Source organism: Dermacentor albipictus, chromosome 4 (assembly GCF_038994185.2).
Source record: "Dermacentor albipictus isolate Rhodes 1998 colony chromosome 4, USDA_Dalb.pri_finalv2, whole genome shotgun sequence".
Taxonomy (NCBI): Eukaryota; Metazoa; Arthropoda; class Arachnida; order Ixodida; family Ixodidae; genus Dermacentor; species Dermacentor albipictus.
In genome coordinates this window covers 30,666,815-30,686,284 of record NC_091824.1, presented here as the reverse complement: position 1 = coordinate 30,686,284, position 19,470 = coordinate 30,666,815, and the positions used below count along the sequence as shown (strand labels likewise).

Genomic DNA, 19,470 nt, shown 5'->3' with positions numbered 1-19,470 from the left:
CATGTCTACTTTTAGGAGACAGAAAGAGAGGTGGGCATAGAAACACATGGCAGGCATGCTGCAAAAACTGTGGCCACTTGTCTTCACTACTATTGTAATATGGCACGTTTCCGGTAAGGGCAGGCGAATATCTTAGCTGTGTTACAAGCAACGATGTATGAATAGGGCACACTGCTAACGTATCAGTGTAAACGTCGCCACTACCATTGTCGCTCGCGATTAGTTGCGTGCCCACGAGTGTACATGAGAAGAACTGAAAGGCGCCTTTTTTTTTGTTGTTGACTAAAACCATTAGGAAGCCTACAAATAATAAAGCCAAGGTTAGTTTGGTTGTAGCTTTCATTTCATGGAAGTGCGGAAAGTGATGAAAGGAATGAAATGGAGCATCTGCTTAAGAATATTCAGTGCGAGCAGACCGCTTGGTATGTCTTCAAGAGTCGTTCGCATGGCATTCAACAGAGGGTAAGCGCGATCATCATTAGCTAGACTTGGCACACGACATATCTCTGTGACAAGTTTGGGGTGCGATCATTGCGCGAGTGCGATCATTATACGAGTAAATATGGTAGTTGAGGAGGCATGAAGCTGCACTACTAGGTTCTGCATTTGATACTGCAACTTTTGTATTTCCGTCGTTTCTTTTCAGTCTTGAAGGCAGTTTGGCTAAGTCGGAGTACATGCAATGTGCTGCCAACGCAGTTTGCAGCCTAAAATATTGCCGTACTTTAAGAATCATTCGTCATTACGCATTCTCAACAATTCTCATCAATAAACAACTTGACCTTGTTCACGTTGCTGAGAATCAGGGCAAGTGCAAGTGACGACTGGCCTCAGCTAAGCTGTCGTCTGCCGAGTTTCGAATTCTACACGTCTTTCGCAGAGGGTGCTACAGTCGCAAACTCGTGTTTGGTGGCTGGTAGTAAACTCGTGTTGGCCTGGCAGGTAGTAAAACGCGAAGCTTGGGCAGTGTTCGATGTAAATTCTGCTGCACCGGCACAGTGCCAGGGCGGCTCGGCCGAATGTACCACATGTCTATGCACTGTGGCACAGGAAGGCGCCAGCAACCACTGAACACAAGTGGGCAGTTTTATCTATAGAAAACCAGTTTTATCTATATATTCACAAATGTAGTGGTTGCCGTAGTGCACCAGGCAACAGACTGTCCTAGAATGCATACAACAACGTGCTTTTACCGGAGGGAAGTGGCTCTCAGTCTTGGTACAATACAGTCTGCCGTCCGTGCAGTCCGAAGGGCCCTACTCTTGCGCAACAGGCTAGCACCAGAGGGACTGTCCTTAACTCTAATAGTTACACGGGGCGACAAAGACAAGGCAGTCTGTCTGTTCCAGAACTCACAACTCTCTTTAACTGGGTATCAGGGGTATAGCCAGGGGGGGGGGGGTTATTCAGCCCCCCCTTCCCCCCCCCCCCCAGATATTTTTCGTGCTGTCCATGCACCGCCGACCAAAGCAAGCCCCGGCACCGGAAATCATTCTGGATTTTGTCTAGAACGTATTTTTCACAGTCGAAAAGCCATTTCACCACAAAAATTGTGAACTAGGGCTGGATTTCGCGGCACCGCCCATGCACTGGGAGTCACACAACGCAAGCAGCCCCATTCAAGCAAAAAGTTTCAAGGACGTTTTGATGGCGAAGGGGCTCGTCGGGGCATCTCGCGGAGGCCGCGGTATCTACATTCTATCATGGAATCTACGGAGCGCGTGGATGTCAATTCCGAAACTTTATGGGCATAAAGTTGTCATAAACATTTGGTGTGGAAGGTGCATTGACATTTCCAAACATGTGCTTTAGATTTTCAATTGCGGAACTTTGCAAGTTTAATGTTCCCATAAATATTGGATGCCAAAGGTTCACTAACTTTTCCAACGTCGTACATCGGGCCATACAACGAGACAAGCCAAATCAACGCACTATCAGACAAGTTGACAAAGCCCGCAGCGAGGCCCAATGAGACGAAGTGCTGTGGGGGTTCTTTCGTGCCGTCATGTCACATAAAAAATACTAACATTTTTTTTTCACCTGCGCCAAAGCATCCAGTGAAGACACTAAAGCCAGCCAAGGTAACTACGTTCCTATTTATTTTTTCTACTTTGACTTTTAACCGCGAGGACACATTGAGCCTCTTCAATTTTTTTGTTCTCGCTCCCCTATCTGCGGGCTGCCAGAGCCAGCCAGAGCGCATGCGTTTTTCTCGTGTTGCCCTGACCACCGCGCGGCGCACTTCGGTGCGCGTTCGGTTTTCTCTGGCCGAGTGCATTTTCGCCTGGCAGAGTTTTGGATGCTTTCTAGCTAGAAGACGAGAAAAAGAAACAATGGTCGCTCGCCGCCATCACTGTGGGGACTCGATGGATTGCACAGCGTTCGCCTGAGCGCGACCTCTCCAGAAAGTCTTGTCTAGCCGGTGTAGGATACCGAGCAGTATGTGTATGGTTCTCGGTGGACCAAACGTCTCACGATTGCTTCGATATTCTTTCGGTAGCCAAATTAGGTGCCCAATGTAGGAATTCGATTGTGGAGATACTTTCGTTTGCGTTTTTGCATGTCGGTGCCCCCACCCCACAAAAGGAGAAAAAAAAAAAAAAGACATCGTTGTGGCACAGCGAATTGCCGCATGGTGAATTTGTTGCTTCTTCTTGTGCGGAAAGTAATGGGCCACGAGCCGCTTCAGCTGCCGGGTACTCTTATTATATTATTGTGATAGCAATTATATCGACACTCTAGGCGCATTCCTGCCGTTGCCGTCGCCCTCATGTTCAATATAAAGTCCAAGGGCGATAACATCATGACCGCGCGCCGTATGCTGTATGTGTGAGTGAAAGCGTAGGGAGGGGGATGGGGGGCTGGAATGGGTGAGACGACGATGGTGGCTCAGTCTTGTGTGCGCGAGGGAGAAAACAGGAGCAAGCGCACTGCCTTCCGTCGCGCGTGATACATCGGGGGGAGTGGATGGAATGGGGGCAGGATCTAGGATTCTGTGAATCTGTGATTGCGCAACATGTTTATTTGCCTTGTTTGACCCATTATATACCGTGACTTTTTCTTAGATACGTAGATTTATTGGAGACTTATACGTACGTTTAGACATCTTGTTGCAAGGTTTTCTGCATACATGCAGTGAACTTTGTTTCGAGTGGCACTTTTTTGCCCTTTATCAAGCTGTATCTTGGCATTTGTATATTCTATTCCATTTGTATATTCCATCAGTCAGGGTTCGGTTCACCGTCACTGTTCACGCCATAATTCATGAAGATCTTGGTTATCAGCTCTTGTGTGCGCTATGGATGCCCAAGATTTTGAACCACCGCCAGAGTATGCAGAAGCTCGGCGCTGCCTTTACTCACCTGATCCAGTATCACAATAAGGGTGACGATTTTATGTCTGCAATTGTGATCGACGACGAACCATCACGCCACTACTACGAGCCTGAAACACGACGGCAAAGCTTACAAAGAAAACATTCGAATTCACCACCCCCAAAGAAAGCAAAGGTCATCATTTCCGCCGGAAAGGTGGTCTTGACTTTCATTTTTCGATCATCAGGGGCCATTACTGCTAGAATTTGCTATATCTTGAGAGACTGTCAATTTTTTCCGATATTGTGAAACGCTGGATCGGCTGCATGTTGCAATCAAGAACAAACTACATGAAAAATTGACGAATGGGGTCATCTTGTTTCACGACAATGCCCGTGCACACGTCGCTGATGTGGTTAAAACAAAACTGGCAAAGTTCAAGCGGGAAACGCTGCACCATCCGCCATACAGCTCAGACCTGTCGCCTTGCGACTTCCAGATTTTAGGGCAACCAAAAAAACAGCTCAAGGGAACCAGATTCGTCTCGGACGATGACGTGAAAGTCAGTTGCAGACGTCTTGGAGCAACAACCCAAGGAGCTTTATGAGACGGGAATTACGCGACTCGTTAGTCAATGGGACAAATGTCTAAATGCTCATGGAGGCTACTTTTAAATAAAGTACCCCGTATATTCGCATTGGTTCACTTTAATTTGACTGGCCCTCGTAAATTCTGCAGAACTCCTGCTTTTTATAGGTGCTTTGTGTTGTGACTATAATTTCGGTGCACTTACTCACGATACATGACCGGTGACAGCTGCTCCTGCGTAATACATTGGAACAAATGACAGCGTCATTGAAATTTTTCGCTGGCCGTTGCATATGTACAATAATGTAAATAATGATCTTGAATGACAAAGTTTCATTAGCATATTTGTCTTCAACTTGTTCATTTCATGGCCTTTACATTTATCATATCAGCGGCATGCGCTGCTGTGCTGGTTTCGAACTGATGTAGTTCTAAAGCTCGTGTCATATTTTCTTTACTTAGTAAATAGACAAAAACATGGAAGCAGTGACAACAGCTATGTTGGGCACAATTTTTGGCACATACGAGTATAATATTCTATGAAAAAATACACATTTTGCTTTTATTGACAGTGCGTAGCGTTCAACAATTCGTTTGCAGCATCTCTGGCAATGACAATACAGTTATTATTCATGTATTTGATCCCTAGGCAAATTGTTTTAGCTCGGGCCCAACTCCGACGTGGCCTATTCAGATACATGTAAAACGCAGAAACGCTTCTCTGAGATGACTCCTGAATCGTTTTAATGAAATTTGTTGCATTTGAGAGAGTAAGTTAAATTGTAGTCCCTGTTGTAAGCAGAATTTCGATTTAGGGCCCGAACTCTGTTTAGAATATCTAGAAAAATTCGAAACTCCGACAAAAAATAGAAGCACGAAGTTTACAAATTAATAGCTCTTCATCAAGAACAGATATCATAGTTCTGTAAATGGCATCCATTACACCATTCATAGCAGACAAATTCGATATGTCGATTTGAATTGGTTATGTTATGTACAAGGGTTCTGCAAAAGCCTTATTTCCATAATACTACTTAATTTTTTGAGACTCATGTGTAACATCAATATTGTCCACTGTAGATGTACTATTATGTGCAATTTACAGAATTTTGATATCAATATTCATTGCTGATTTGCAGAGTTGTAAACTTCGTTGTTTCGTTTTCTGAAAATTTTTGACGTTTGCCACTTTTTAATAAAATATTGATGACCTAAATCGAAAATTCGAAACAAACAATCACTAGAATTTAAGTTTTGCTTTCAAACGTAATGAAGCTCATCAAATTCAGTGAAGTGGTTGCCGAGAAAAACGAATTTTCCTTCTACATCTATTTAGATAGGAGCACCCGACCTAATGTTTCTTCTTATGTGGTGGCCGAGCTGCACTGTGAGCCCCCCCCCCCCCCCCCCCCCGCGAACGAAATTTTTGGCTACGCCACGGCTGGGTATACACATCCATCAAACGCACTGTGCACGTTCCCATAGGATATGGGGACCATGGTACAGTGGAGCACCTACGACCTGTCACCGACTATGGTACACGAGACACAGACCAATGCCTTCACCGGCAAAAGGTGAAACAACACGCACACTGGCAAAGCTCCTCACCTTGTCACAGACGGTGCACTTGAAGCCGTTCATGCCCGTGTGATGGAACAGGTGCGCCTTGAGTCCCGCAGCCTGAATGAACTCCTTGCCGCAGTGCGGACACTTATGTGGCCGGATTCCTGTGTGAACGCGCATGTGGCGGTTGAGCATCCCCTTGAGTGAAAACTGCATGCCGCACTCGGCGCAGGCGTACGGCTTCTCACCCGTGTGGATGCGCCGGTGCTTGTTGAGCGCCGAGACCGACGAGAAACCCTTGTTGCAGAAGTCACAGGGGAATGGCCGCTCGCCGGTGTGCACGCGGATGTGGATCTTGAGCAGCGAGATACTGTAGAAGGGTTTGCCGCAGTGGTCGCACATGTACTTCTTCCACCGCGTCACCTCACCGCCATGTGCCCGCAGGTGCTCCTGAAGATTGTCCTGGGAGAAGGCATGCGTGTTTCAAGTCTGTTTCGCGCTCGGCAATTTTCTTGCACAGCGGCTTGAAAGAATGAATGTGTGTGGTTTAGTGGCGCAAGGGCCAGATATGGCCAAAGAGCGCCAAGACAGTGTTAGTGATTTCGCTGTGGAATGATGAGTTCTGTGAAGAAGATGTGACTTGGCTGTAAAGGGGCCTAAAAATAGTTGCTGTAAAGCGCGTAAAATCTATGTGCTATAAAATTATGGTGATAACTAATGACGAATACTATGAACATTAAAATCCATCGTAGAAGTATGATGCAAAGTAGAAAATATATGAGATGGTAAAACTACTTGGAGCCCTGCTGCCTCGCCAGAGCCCTTGAAACACAAGGGCCTAGAGGCATGTGCTATACGAAAGAGCTATGACAGCGGCATCCTTTGAAGAGAGGACCCGCTACGAACATGTGGGGCTAACAACATGCAAGACAACATCTTTCAGAAAACTTAGGACTGCGTTGGTGTCAAATAAAGTTTCTGGGCCGAGTAGTATAAAGGGATGTAGGGGGATGTGCTGCCGGTATGCTAGGGAAAAATGTTTCCTTCTCTCAGATTTGGCTGCCCGACACTCCAGGAGGACGTGGAGGATGGTCAGCCTCTCCCCGCATCTATCGCAGGTTGGAGGATCATTTTCAGTGAGTAAAAAGTTATGCGTGCCAAATGTATGTCCTATTCTGAGGCGACAGAATAGGACATCTGTTCGCCGTGATTTTGTTACGGAGGGCCAAGAACCTAACTGTGGCTTTATCACATGCAGTTTGTTGTTTACTTCTGCATCCCACATACGTTGCCAGTGGTTTCGCAGTTTCCTTCTTAAGAAAGGCTTCAGGTCAGTCACAGGGACCAAAGCAGTAGGATTAACTGCATGCAATGAAATTGATGTGGCCATCTGGTCCGCTAGAATGTTACCCTCGATGCCCCTATGTCCAGGCACCCAGCATATAATCACATGTTGGTTAGATATATATGCTTTACACAGTACGGAGTAGAGTTCATTATTTACCGGAATTTTGTGGTAACAGAAAGACATCAAGACCTTCACAACACTAAGGGAGTCCGTATATATAACTGATTTCTGGAGTTTTGATTTATTTATATACTTTACGGCCGACAGCAGTGCGTAGGGCTCAGCCGTAAAGATACTAGTTTCCGGATGCAGTACATCGGTTTCCGAGAAGGATGGACCGACGGCTGCATAGGACACCCCGTCGTGTGACTTCGATGTGTCTGTATAGAACTCCGTACAGGAGTGTCTGTGCTGGAGTTCCCAGAAATGCATTTGGATTTCAATCTCTGGAGCGTGTTTTGTAACTTGCATGAAAGATATATCGCATTGTATCAGCTGTCACTCCCAAGGAGGTAGCAGCTTGGCTGGATGCATTAGGCGAAGCTCGAGGAGTGGAACATGCATTTTATTACTAAGCTCCCTCACACACAGCCAGAAAGGCTGTCTTACGGAGGGACGATTATGAAAGAGTGTAGCATATGTCATCTCGTTAATGGTATTATAACATGGATGCTGAGGATTAGAGTGGACTTTCAGAAAATATGTTTGGCTGATGTATGTTCTCTGGAGATGAAGTGACCACTCATTCGATTCTGCGCATAAACTTTCAACGGGACTTGTCCTGAAAGCCCCTGTGGCTAAGCGGATACCTAGATGGTGAACAGGGTCTAGCATCTTTAGCGCACTCGGGGCGGTAGAAAGATAGATCACGGCACCATAATCTAATCGTGAACGAATCAGGCTCTTATAGAGAATTCTGAAATTCATTAGGCACTTCCTATCACTACCCCACGTAGTCTGGGATAGAAGTTTCATTAGGTTTATTGTTTTCAGACATTTTTCTTTAAGATGTTTAATGTGGGGGACGAAACTGAGTTTACAGTCAAGTATAGCACCTAGAAATTTGTGTTCTTTGTTTACAGCTATCTGTTGTCCACATAGTTCTAAGCAAGGATCTGGGATCAGGCCTCTCTTTCTTGTAAAAAAGAACACAAGAACTTTTGTTAGGATTGATCTTAAATCCATTTTTGTCTGCCCACATTGGCACTTTGTTCATGCCATGCTGTACCTGTCTCTCGCAGACTGCGAGGTTACAAGATTTGAAAGCTATTTGAATGTCGTCCACGTAGACAGAGTAAAAGATGGCCGGTGGTAATGAAGCACGAAGCGTGTTCATTTTCAAGATAAAGACCGTACAGCTAAGCACACCTCCTTAAGGTACACCAGTTTTTTGTATAAAAGCTCGCGACAATGCATTGCCGATTTTAACGCGGAAGGTACGTTTGCAAAAATAGCTTCATAGTATATTCAACATATCTCCACGAATGCCCATTTCTGATAAGTCTTGCAGGATCGCGTATCGCCACGCTGTGTCATACGCCTTTTCCATATCGAGAAATATCGATAGGAAGAACTGTTTATGTATAAATGCGTCCCGGATATTTCCTTCAAGAAGTACGAGATGATCGGTTGTGGAGCGCTCTTCTCGGAAGCCGCACTGATAAGGATCAAGCATTTTGCTCTGTTCAAGGAAATGAATGAGTTGCCGATTTATCATTTTTTCAAACACCTTACAAATGCAACTTGTGAGGGCTATTGGGCGGTAATTTGCCACAGAGGAAGTGTCTTGTTTCAAAACAGGGACCACAATGGCTTCCTTCCATGCGGTTGGAAGGTACCCTGCATCCCAGATGGTGTTGAAAAGTGTGAGTAGTGTAACTTACATATCATTGTGTAAGTTTTTGAGCATTTCATACATGATTCTATCAGATCCTGGTGCGGAGCTCTTGCATGCACTCAAGGCAGCTCTCAATTCGGCAATACAAAAAGGTTCAAGGCTCATTCTCTCGACTTTTTCTTGTTAAAGGCTTACGTTCTTCTGTTTGTTTGTATTTGAGAAAGGATTGTGAATAATTTGTTGAACTTGACACGCTCTCAAAATACTCCCCAAGTGAGTCTGCCTGGTCATGCAGTGTATCGCCCTGTGTGTTTACCAGAGGGAGTGAATATGTTTGCCGCCCTCTAATCCTATTAACCCTGTTCCAGGCTTTGGCCTCATCTCTAAACGAGTTATTACTCGATAAATACTTGTGCCAACTTTCTCTTCTGGTCAGTCGGCGGGTTCGCCTGCCTTGAGACTTTATTTTTTTAAACTTGACAAGATTCTCAGCAATGGGAGATGTGCGTAGCAACCCCCACGCCTTGTTCTGATTCTTACGGGCGATCCTACATTCGCTGTTCCACCACGATACACGTCGTTTGCATGCCAAACCACTCACTTCGGATATGCATTTTGATGCGGCATCTATTATGAATGCTGTAAGATACTCCACAGCAGCATCAATTTCTAAAGAAGACATGTCAGCACATGAGATGCTAGGGAGAGTACGAAATTTCTCCCAGTCGGCTGTGTCTATCTTCCACCCAGGAGCTTGTGGAAGATATTCGTTTTCTTTAAATGTTCTTATCAGTATGGGGAAGTGGTCGCTCCCACAAGGATTGTTCGTAACTTCCCATTCGAGTTCGGGCAGTATAGACGGGGAAACTATACTAAGATCTACTGAAGAAAAGGTTCCGTTTACTACAGAGTAATATGTGGGTTCCTTCTTATTCAGTAAGCACACACCTGAAGAAAAAAGGAACTGTTCAACAAGACGGCCTCGCGCGTCTATCCGAGAGTCGCCCCACAGGCAGCTGTGCACAATGAAATCGCCAAGAACATAAGGTTCTGGCAATTCGTCTATAAATGACTGAAATTCATGTTTGTTTAATTTGTAGTGTGGGGGTACGTAAAACGAGCAAATGGTGACGAGTTTATTTAGAGGAACAGCTTGAACCACCACTGCTTCAAGGGGCGTTTGTAGCTGTAAACACTGACAGGAAATACCTTTATGAATAAAAATGGCAACACTGCCTGATGATACGACAGCATCATCGCGATCTTTGCGAAACTTGACATACGGACAGAGAAAGTTTGCGTGTTGTGGGTGTGTTTCCTGTCAACACAGCACTTTTGGATAGTGTTTTTGGATAAGCTCTTGCATGTCATGTCAGCCCATGAGATGCTAGGGAGAGTACGAAATTTCTCCCAGTCGGCTGTGTCTATCTTCCACCCAGGAGCTTGTGGAAGATATTCGTTTTCTTTAAATGTTCTTATCAGTATGGGGAAGTGGTCGCTCCCACAAGGATTGTTCGTAACTTCCCATTCGAGTTCGGGCAGTATAGAAGGGGAAACTATACTAAGATCTATTGAAGAAAAGGTTCCGTTTACTACAGAGTAATATGTGGGTTCCTAAGGTTCCTAAGGTTCCTAATCAAGGTTCCTAAGAGGACCTCCGACGTTCCATTGAATTAGTTGTGTATCCATATTGGAAGTAAATAGGTGCTGTTTATACAGAAACAGAAGTATTAATTACAGAGATTTCAGAGATTAGATTACAGAGCTCTTTCGAGGCCCTGTAACTGGGGTTTTGCCCTTTTTGAAGCGTTCGAGGGAGCCTCGCCGCTCCTTAGGCGCTTGGTGTGCTTGAAGGATAGGTGTAGTGTCCATTGTCTCTTGTGAGGCGCCGGACACGTGCTCTTGTGAGCGAGAAGTTTCCCGAGAGAGTCCCGTTTTGGAGGGCAAGACCCCTGCGCCAACCAGCCCGGAGGTCGATGGGGCTCCCTGAGGGATTTGGCTGCGCCGGCTGTTGCCAGCGCTGGAAGAGGCCGGGGAGGTTGGGGCAGTCTCGGCTGCGCCAACCTTCAGGGTTGATCGTCCCTTCTGCTCGCTCGGCTGGTGGAGCAGCGCTTGCAACGACCATCGTGGGGGCAGATGGCGTAACTGCCGACTCATGCTTGTGGGTCGGACAGCCGCCGGAGGCCGTTGTGACGCTGCCCCCTCACGCGCCACTTCGGCAAAGCTTTTCTTTGGCAGGTATGCTACCCGCCTTCATGCCTCTTTGAACGATATATTCACTTTTACTTTTATCGTTACAATTTCTTTTTCCTTCTTCCAGGAGGGGTGCGACCGCGAGTATGCAGCGTGATCCCCGTCACAGTTTACACAGTGGAGAGAGTTCTTACAAGCTTGCGTGTTCAAGGGCACTGCATTTCGCACATGTTTGGCGGCCCTGGCAATTCTGCGAACTGTAGCCGAAACTCTGGCATTTGAAACATCTTAGGGAATTCGGCACATATGGTCTGACAGGGAGCTTGATGTACTCGGCCTCTATAGACTCGGGCAGAATACTTGAACCAAATGTGAATATTAAGTGCTTCGTTTGAATTTCTTTTCCTTTCCATTCTCATCTTAATTCTTCTCACATTGACAACATTCTGCTCACTGAAGCCCTCCAGGAGCTCAGCCTCTGTCAGCTGGAGCAAATCATCATCTGAGACAACACCGTGGGTGGTGTTCAGAGGGCAGTGTGGAGTTACTGTTAACGGAACATCCCCAAATGATACTAGACTGGGCAACTTTTCATATTGTTTCTGATCATGCAGCTCTAATAGGAGATCACCACTTGCCAGCCTTGATACCTTGTAGCCTGGACCAAGGACATCAGTTAAGGACTTGGAAACTTGAAAAGGGGAAATGTTTCGTACTTATTTATCGGATTTTTCTGAATGAATCACATGGTACCGTGGGATGTTCGGGCTTTGGCGTCCAAAGAACTGGAAAACATCTTCGGTACGCCCTCTTTTCTGAGGGCGTTTGGGAAGGCAAGGCAAGGAGCTAGCCATAGACAAATTTAAATTTCGGCCATAACGCCAGCCAGTCACCATGGAGCCCTACAAGGGGACGCTACAGGTACTGTATGTACAGGTTCTGTAAACGCCAGCTGTACGTCATCACCATAACCAAATATGAAATAACCTAGGTCGGCTATTCAAACAAGGTTAACCCTTGCTGCCTGGAAAATTGGAAGTAAAAAGAAGCCAGGAGAAGACAGGAAAGGTGGAAAGTGAGAGAAAGACGAAGGCTGGAAGGAGAGAGAGACAGGAAAAGGCAACTACCGATTTCCCCCGGGTGGGTCAGTCCGGGGGTGCCGTCTATGTGAAGCAGAGGCCAAAGGGGTGTGTTGCCTCCGCCGGGGGGCCTTAAAGGTCCAAACACCCAGCATCACCTCAACACTCAGTATCCCCCTTTCCCCAAACATGGCTAAGCTGCGCACGGCTGAGCGCGGAAGGGTCCAACCCTCGTGTGCTCAGGTGCGTGGTGTCGCAACAGACCAAACGCCTACTGACGCAGATGCCCCTGCGGGGTGCACAGCGGTTTCAGAGCCACATCAATGGCACGTGCAGACTTCACCTTTGAGCTTCGCATGCACTAACTGCACCAACTACGGTTTTGACATTTGCGAGCACCTAGTGGAAGAGTCACTGTGTGGTTTATTCAGTACACTATTTTATTATTGTAGCCATATTAACTACCGCTATCCATAAGAAGAAAAGTGTACAAACATTGCATTCTACCACTACCAAGACATGGGGTAGAAAGTTAAGAGTTTAACAAAAAGCTTGAGAAGTTAAGACCACACAAAAAGCAATGGCACAAAGAACGTTAGGCATAATGTTAAGAGACCGGTAGCAGTGTAGATTAGAGAGCAAAGACGGGTAGACGATACTCTAGCTAACATTAAGAGGAAAAAATGGATGTGGGCAGGTGATATATTAAGTAGGGCAGATAACCGGTGGTCTGTTAGAGCTACAAAATGGGTGCCAAGGAAAGAGCAGTAAGTACAGCCAAGGGTGGCAGAGAATCAGGTGGAGTGAGACAGGGGTAATTGAAAATTATTGGGAGAGGCCTTCATCCTGGAGTGGATTTAAAAATAGGCTGATGATGATTAAGTACACATTGATTGAAAGCAAGGCAGAAAAAATTGGGAACAGTTCCTGTAAAACCTCACGATTTGTGTGACAAGCTGTATTCTTGCTGGTTCCCCAATCACACCACACAAGTGATTTAAACAGCAGAGTTCAACACTTCAAAACATTGAAAAGTCGCATGCACAGAGTGACACAAAAGCAATGTTGCATGTGCAAAAGAACAAGCAAAACTGCACCATGTGAAACGTGCTTAACTGCTATCACTGTGCGAAGACAAGACAAAGAACAAACGCAGCCTTGCAATTTCTCTATGCGCACTGCTTTCTCACAATGACCATTAATCAACATACCAGCAGCTAATTTAGCGTTAAAAGCAAAGAATGCTCGAGTTAGACGCCGGACAACAAAGTTCATTAAGAGAGGCATCACATAACGTCAAGAAGAAAGATGGGAGGAACTCACACAAAGCCTGGCTAACAATCGAGTTTGCAAACTGGGCATGGTGTTGTTCCTGAACAGACCAGAAATATTAGGGGTTGTTATCACTGCAAGTCAGACAGATGGACAAAAAAGATGGTGCCTGACTAACTCTCCACACATTCTAAGGTATTGACGAGTAGCTTTAATTGCACATTTCCAGCCGCATTTTCACTATTGTAGAACCTGGCTTTTCAGTGTGCTGTCATGCACATTCGGTCAAAGTTTCAGGGGCGTGCTCGCTAGATTGGCAGTCATTCAGCCCATTTGCATTGGCCTATGTCATGCACTTACAGAGCAGCCTTGCCGCTAACGTATCTATATTCGATTCTGTAGCATTTTGTGATGAATTGTTTCAGCATATTTTCTCGTTCCCGCTTGTTTTCCTTACATTGTATAATGATGTGCAAAACGAGAACAAGGTGAAAGCAGGAGCAAATGTTTTGACAAGAAGACTTGTCTTCAAGGCGACGTATGCTTTCCTAGCCACAGTATGTAAAGGTGGGGTTCTTCTAAAGGGGTGAGGGCGTAAGGCAGGTGGGTGCGGCAATGAACGAAGGTGTGTTAGCGGCGAGGGTTTAGAATAGAGAATAAAGGAGTGCTGAGGACCGGGCCAGTGACACGGCCGTCTGTCAATCCTGTGTTGACGGCCATGTGTCAGCCGGCGTATCAGCGGCGTGCAGAGCAGCACTCTATTACCTGTTTCGCTGGTCATCGTGGGCTATCATGTCTCTGAAAGAGATTATAAAAGGAACAGCAGAAAAAAAGTGCTCGTAAGGAAAACATTAAAAGAAAATACAGAAATAGAATAAATAAATAAATAAATAAATAAAAGGGGAAAAAAACGAAAAAAAGGGGGGAGGAGAAAACACTAAGCAACCAAACTACCTAAGTGTTGCTGCCTATAGCTTGAAGTTTAGCATAACGAATAGACTCTAAAGCTCCCTTTGAAATTTATGGATCAGGTATGATTCTCTGTATTTCCGTTCTCGTTCAGAACGGAAATTTCACTGTAAGATGCAGAGCCTAAGTTGTTCAGCTTCCTAAAAGTACCACTGCGGTGCTGTGCATACATGGGATGTCTCAGCTTGAAGCAGACCTGTTGAAATCCTACCTTTTAAAACTCCACACCTATCTTCGTTGCATTGACGACATGTTTACAATATGGGAACATGGCACAAGCACATTAACCGACTTAATTAGCCATATCAGTTGCTATCTAATGAGTATTAAATTTATATCTCACCACTCACCTAGTCAGATCAACTTCCTTGACACCACGGTCTACGTAGAAAATGGAAAACTGAGAACGACATTTTACCGGAAGGCTATGGATAGCCAGCAATATTTAGACTACAACAGTCATCACCTGCGATAGTGCAAGCAAGGATTCTTTGTTCAACAAGCGACATGAATAAGAAGAATCTGCAGCGAAGACCACAATTACATCCACCACCTAAATGACCTTAACACAACGCTAGCAGAAAGAAACTATCCACGAGTTGCTCTCGATAGAGCTTTCGATGTCGCATCAAAGTTGGACAGATAGTTGGAATTAGCGAAGAAACAGCCAACACCAGAATCCGATAGACCGTGAGCCTTTATAACAAAATATTCTAATGCACTCCCAAACATAAACAACATCCTACAATAATACTACCCAATATGACCTAGTAACGAACGTCAGAGGAAAGCGTTTCAGGATGTACCAAGGGTTACCTATTGCCACAACAGGAACTTTAAAGACATGTTAGTGCATGCAAATGCCAGTCAACATCTTTCCCTGTAATAAAACCATGTTGTCGCCCCAGGTTCAAAACCTGCAGGCACCTTCAAAGTGACATAAAAATTAAAAGCACGTCAAATAGTTACACACACGAAGTCAAATCTAGCTTCACTTGTACAAGTTCAGATGTGATTTATATGCTTAAATGTTCCTTCTGTAAGAAACAATATATTGGCGAAACGGGAAAATCAATGAACGTTAGATTAAACACAGATATTGCGGACACAGCTAAAGACCTTCCCCAAGCCATCACCAAGCATCTCTGCCAACCAGGTCATTACCTTGATGAACTTAAACTCTACATCTTACAGTCAAATTTCTGCTCTGAACGAGAAAGAAAATGCAGAGAATCATACCTTACCCTTAAGTTCAAGACATTGGAACCAATAGCATAAATATTTCAAAGGGAGCTTTAGAGTCTATTCGCTATGCTAAACTTCAAGCTATAGGCAAGAACACTCAGTTTGGTTGCTCAGTGTTTTTATTTTCCTTTTATTTATTTATTCCATTTCAGTATATTATATATATATATTTTTTTCACGAGCACTGATTTCTGCTGCTGCTTCTATTATCTCTTTCAGAGACACGATAGCCCATGACTACCAGCGAAAAGGGTAATAGAGAGCTGCTGTGCACGCCGTTGACACGCCGGCTGACACACGGTCGTTGACTTGTGATTGACAGATGGCCGTGTCACTGGCCTTCTGCACAGCACTTCCTTATTCTCAATCCTACACCCTCACTGTTGACACACCTTCGCTCGTTGACGCTTGCACCCACCTTACGCCCCCTCCCCTTTAGAAGAACCCCACCTATATATACTGCGGCGAGAAAAGCATATGTCTACTTGTCGAAATATTGGCTCCTGCTTTCACCTTGTTTGCTCATCGTCTTGAATTTCCATCTCCCGCCTTCCCCTTGTTTTACATTGTATAATGTATTTTGTTTGCTGTGAACACTGTGCTTCCTTAAGAGAAAATGAGAGATCCACCCAGTCGTAGCAATTGCTACGAAGGAAACACATACGGGTTCTTAAAAAGAAAAGCCTCGCAGTTGAAGGAAAATACACTCCAGAAAGGCAGTGATCCTACGTTCGAGTCCTGGACCAGGACGAATTTTTCTTAAACTGTGGGGCTTTTCTTTCGAGGAACCCGTATGGGTTTCCTTCATAGGAAGAGCTACGACTGGGTGGATGTCTTATTTTCCCTTAATTAATTACTTCTCTCCCCCTTGTGGGTTTCCACAAAACTATTACGTCAAAATGTGCTTTTTTATATCGTAAAGTTCGTTTAACCTGTAGAATTACTATTGCAGAAATATTTATGTTTTTGTTTTCGTACTACCACAAGTAGCATTTTTATGCTTGCACTTGATTTGACAGCTTTGTTTTACTTATTGTCCCTTCCAGAATCCTGCAATGCATATTAAATAAGTAATGTAACTATACTGACAGCCACTTGTTATGACACAATGTGCTGGTTGACTACCCTGTCAATGCACTTGAGAAGTGCGACACCGGAAATCAAAAGCAATTGAAAGGCACTGAGTGACCCGTGATGTTTTACTCCCCAAAACAACACTGAGCCTACTAGAGATGCCATAGTGAAAGGACTCCACATTAATTTAACAACATAAAATAAACAGCAGTACAAAGACTATGCAAGCGGGCATACTACGCAATTTAAGAACATAGAGCAAGAGCAGGATCTAAAAGCACTTAAAACAAAATCAAAAATGCTTGCAATAAATTTCGCAGGACATTAACATGGCGGAAAATAAATTCAACAAAATACTTTCAAATGTTTTAAATAAGCATCAGGTTGAATACTCAACCGATTTCAGTATAGTCAAAACAAATTTTGGTCTAGCAGTGGCTCTCCCTTTACCTAAAAAGAGAATGTTATTGCTACTCACGAGCTCAGTCGGCGAATTGTCTCACTGATAGGAGTACAAGAATTTTGACCACCCGAGGCTCTTAAACGTTCACCTAAATTGAGCACACATTCTTTTGTATCCTGCCCCCGTCAAAATGCCATTGCTGCAGCGAGGGACCACACCCACAACCTGGCAATGGCAGCAGAACACCACGGCCAGTGAGGCACCGCAGCTGGTCTGATGTAAAGCACACCTGCAATCAAGCTTCGTTCATCGCGTCTAACAAGCATCAACATGCATCAACATAAAAGGAACTCCTCAAAGCAACTTGTAATGCTATGCCTTTAGGCTACGCTTTTTCGTGTTCTTTACAAAAACTACCTAAAAGTACCACTTCGGTGCTGTGCATGCATGGGAATGCTAGGATGTAAAGGGCTTTGGATTGGCTTGTTTTTTGGGGTGCCAGGACGCCCCAGAGATATGACGGGTGATCCGTCTCAATGGCTCCCTCTCCGAGCTTACGACGGTCAGTACAGTGGCTTCTTTGCTACATAATTGTGTGTAAGCGTTTATTATGGAAACACAAGCACCAGCTCTAGAGTTATGTTGTACGTGCAGCATCACTGACAGGTTGCCAAGTCTGGAAAAAAGATAAGTCCTGCGATCACCGTGCACTCAGTTGCAGTGAAATGTTTCGTGTTCATCAATTTCTACGTCATATGTGAGCAAACATTATTGCAAAGTGTACCACGAGAGAATACAGACTTGCCACTAAGACATGACTTTAAGAAAGCTGTATTTACACCTAACAGGACCCATGTTCCAGAACACTTGTCACTTGTTAATCGAAGACGAGCCAAAGTATCCACATCCTGACACTCCCACAATGTCACAACCCCCTCTTAGGAAACCTGCATTGACCAGTGGAACATTTCTCCAGTGGCCAAGACAACAGTGCATGCACTCAGCTGTGCCACGCCCTACTCACCTTGCGGGAGTAGACCTTTCCGCACAATTCGCAGAGTTGAGAGGGCGGGGGCTCGCTCGAGCAGGCGGTCATTTGGAGGTGCCGCTGCAAGTAGTAGTTTTTGGTGAATTGCTTGCCGCAGACAGGGCAGTCCAGGTCCTTCTCAATGGTGTCATCCGGAGGCGACCCCTGCTTTCGATGCTTCAGCTGCTGCAGACGCTGTTCGGCTTTGGCAGCCTTGATGACGTCTGTTACTGCGTGGATGTTCTTCTCTGTGCCGTCCTCGCCCACTTCTACTTCATTTTCCTTCTCAGGGGAGCCACCGTTGACTTGAGCAGACTCTTCATTTTCCCCTTCCTAGAAGTCACCAACCACACAGAAGGACTATGTCAGGATGTCCATGAATTCACCCAAATGTGGATCTCTCCCCTGGTACTACACCATACAACACCTAATGCACAACTGCCTTGTCACGCGCTTTCACATTGTAGCTCATACAGAGCACAATAGTACCACTCACACTGAAGCATTGCTAAACCGCATACAAGAATGTTGTGCAATTTCACTCCATTCATGCTACAGGTAGTTTTTTGAACAACTGCGTTAGTTTTTTGGCATGCGTGTTGGAGTTGAACAGTGTTTGTGTGTGTGGGCCCAAATATATCGTGGCACCAATGTCTATCATTAGAAGGAAGAAAAAACAACTAAATTAACAATAATGTGTTTGTCTCAGCTTCTACACTACTTACATATCACACTAGTACATGGATCTGAACTCACCCATCACAATTTATCTACTGGTATAACACAGTAGTTTACTTTCTCTTAACTTGCATTTGTGGAGGGTATAACATTCTCCCTACACTTAACTTGATTTATGTAACACGGTGGCCACAAGTTTTCAACCGGATCGGCAACCAATATTAATAATAAAAAAAGAATGTCTAGAGAGACTACGGAGCAGATGAATATGTCTAACATTAATGAAAACAAGCATGATGTCCCGTAAATGATCTGAAGCATTTTAAAACTGCCCAAAAGAGTAGAGAAGGAAACTGAACAAGGAGAGACACCCTATGTCAGACCAGGTGACCTCACACATTAATGTGCATGCCTTATTTGACCTCAAATGCATTTATATCAATGAAAGAAACTTTCACTACAAATTACATCTTTGCATTCATAGAGGAGCCATGACACAGCAGACAGACATATTGGAGCTTGACACGAGAGTAAAATGCATAGGGGCCGACATGTTTCGCAACTCTATGCTCTTTAGTTAAAGGGCCCCTGAAACGGTTCGGGCAAATTTTGTAGACGCGTAGGGTACAACTTAAGTAGAACATTCGCACCACAATTTAAGTGAAGCGTTACGTATTAATGGAACTACAAGCGATTAGAAGTTACCCTCCTCCCCAGCCATGCTTCTCCTTCTCAACTCGTGCGCCGAGCGAGCGCGGCTAAGCTCCGCCTTCACTGGTCCTGCGTCACGATGCGACGTCACATCGTCTACTTCCGGTTGTTTGGAGCCCACCCCCGCCCGCGCGAAACCTCTCTGCTAGCCGCTTGGCTGTCGACCCTA

The 19,470-nt window shown here is 45.0% G+C and overlaps 1 protein-coding gene across 3 annotated transcripts in view; it reads right to left on the bottom strand.

Moving 5' to 3' along the window:
• LOC135907544 (gastrula zinc finger protein XlCGF57.1-like) overlaps positions 1-19,470 on the bottom strand; it is a 55,216-nt gene that overhangs the window by 29,339 nt on the left and 6,407 nt on the right. For 2 of the 3 annotated variants that reach the window (XM_070536874.1, XM_070536876.1), the window contains exons 3-4: positions 17,910-18,245; positions 5,511-5,927 (exon numbers count right to left, since the gene is read on the bottom strand). In XM_070536874.1, the coding sequence (XP_070392975.1) occupies positions 5,511-5,927; positions 17,910-18,245 (753 nt within the window). The remainder of the gene's footprint in view (positions 1-5,510; positions 5,928-17,909; positions 18,246-19,470) is intronic. The other variant, XM_065439226.1, reaches the window with a different exon arrangement.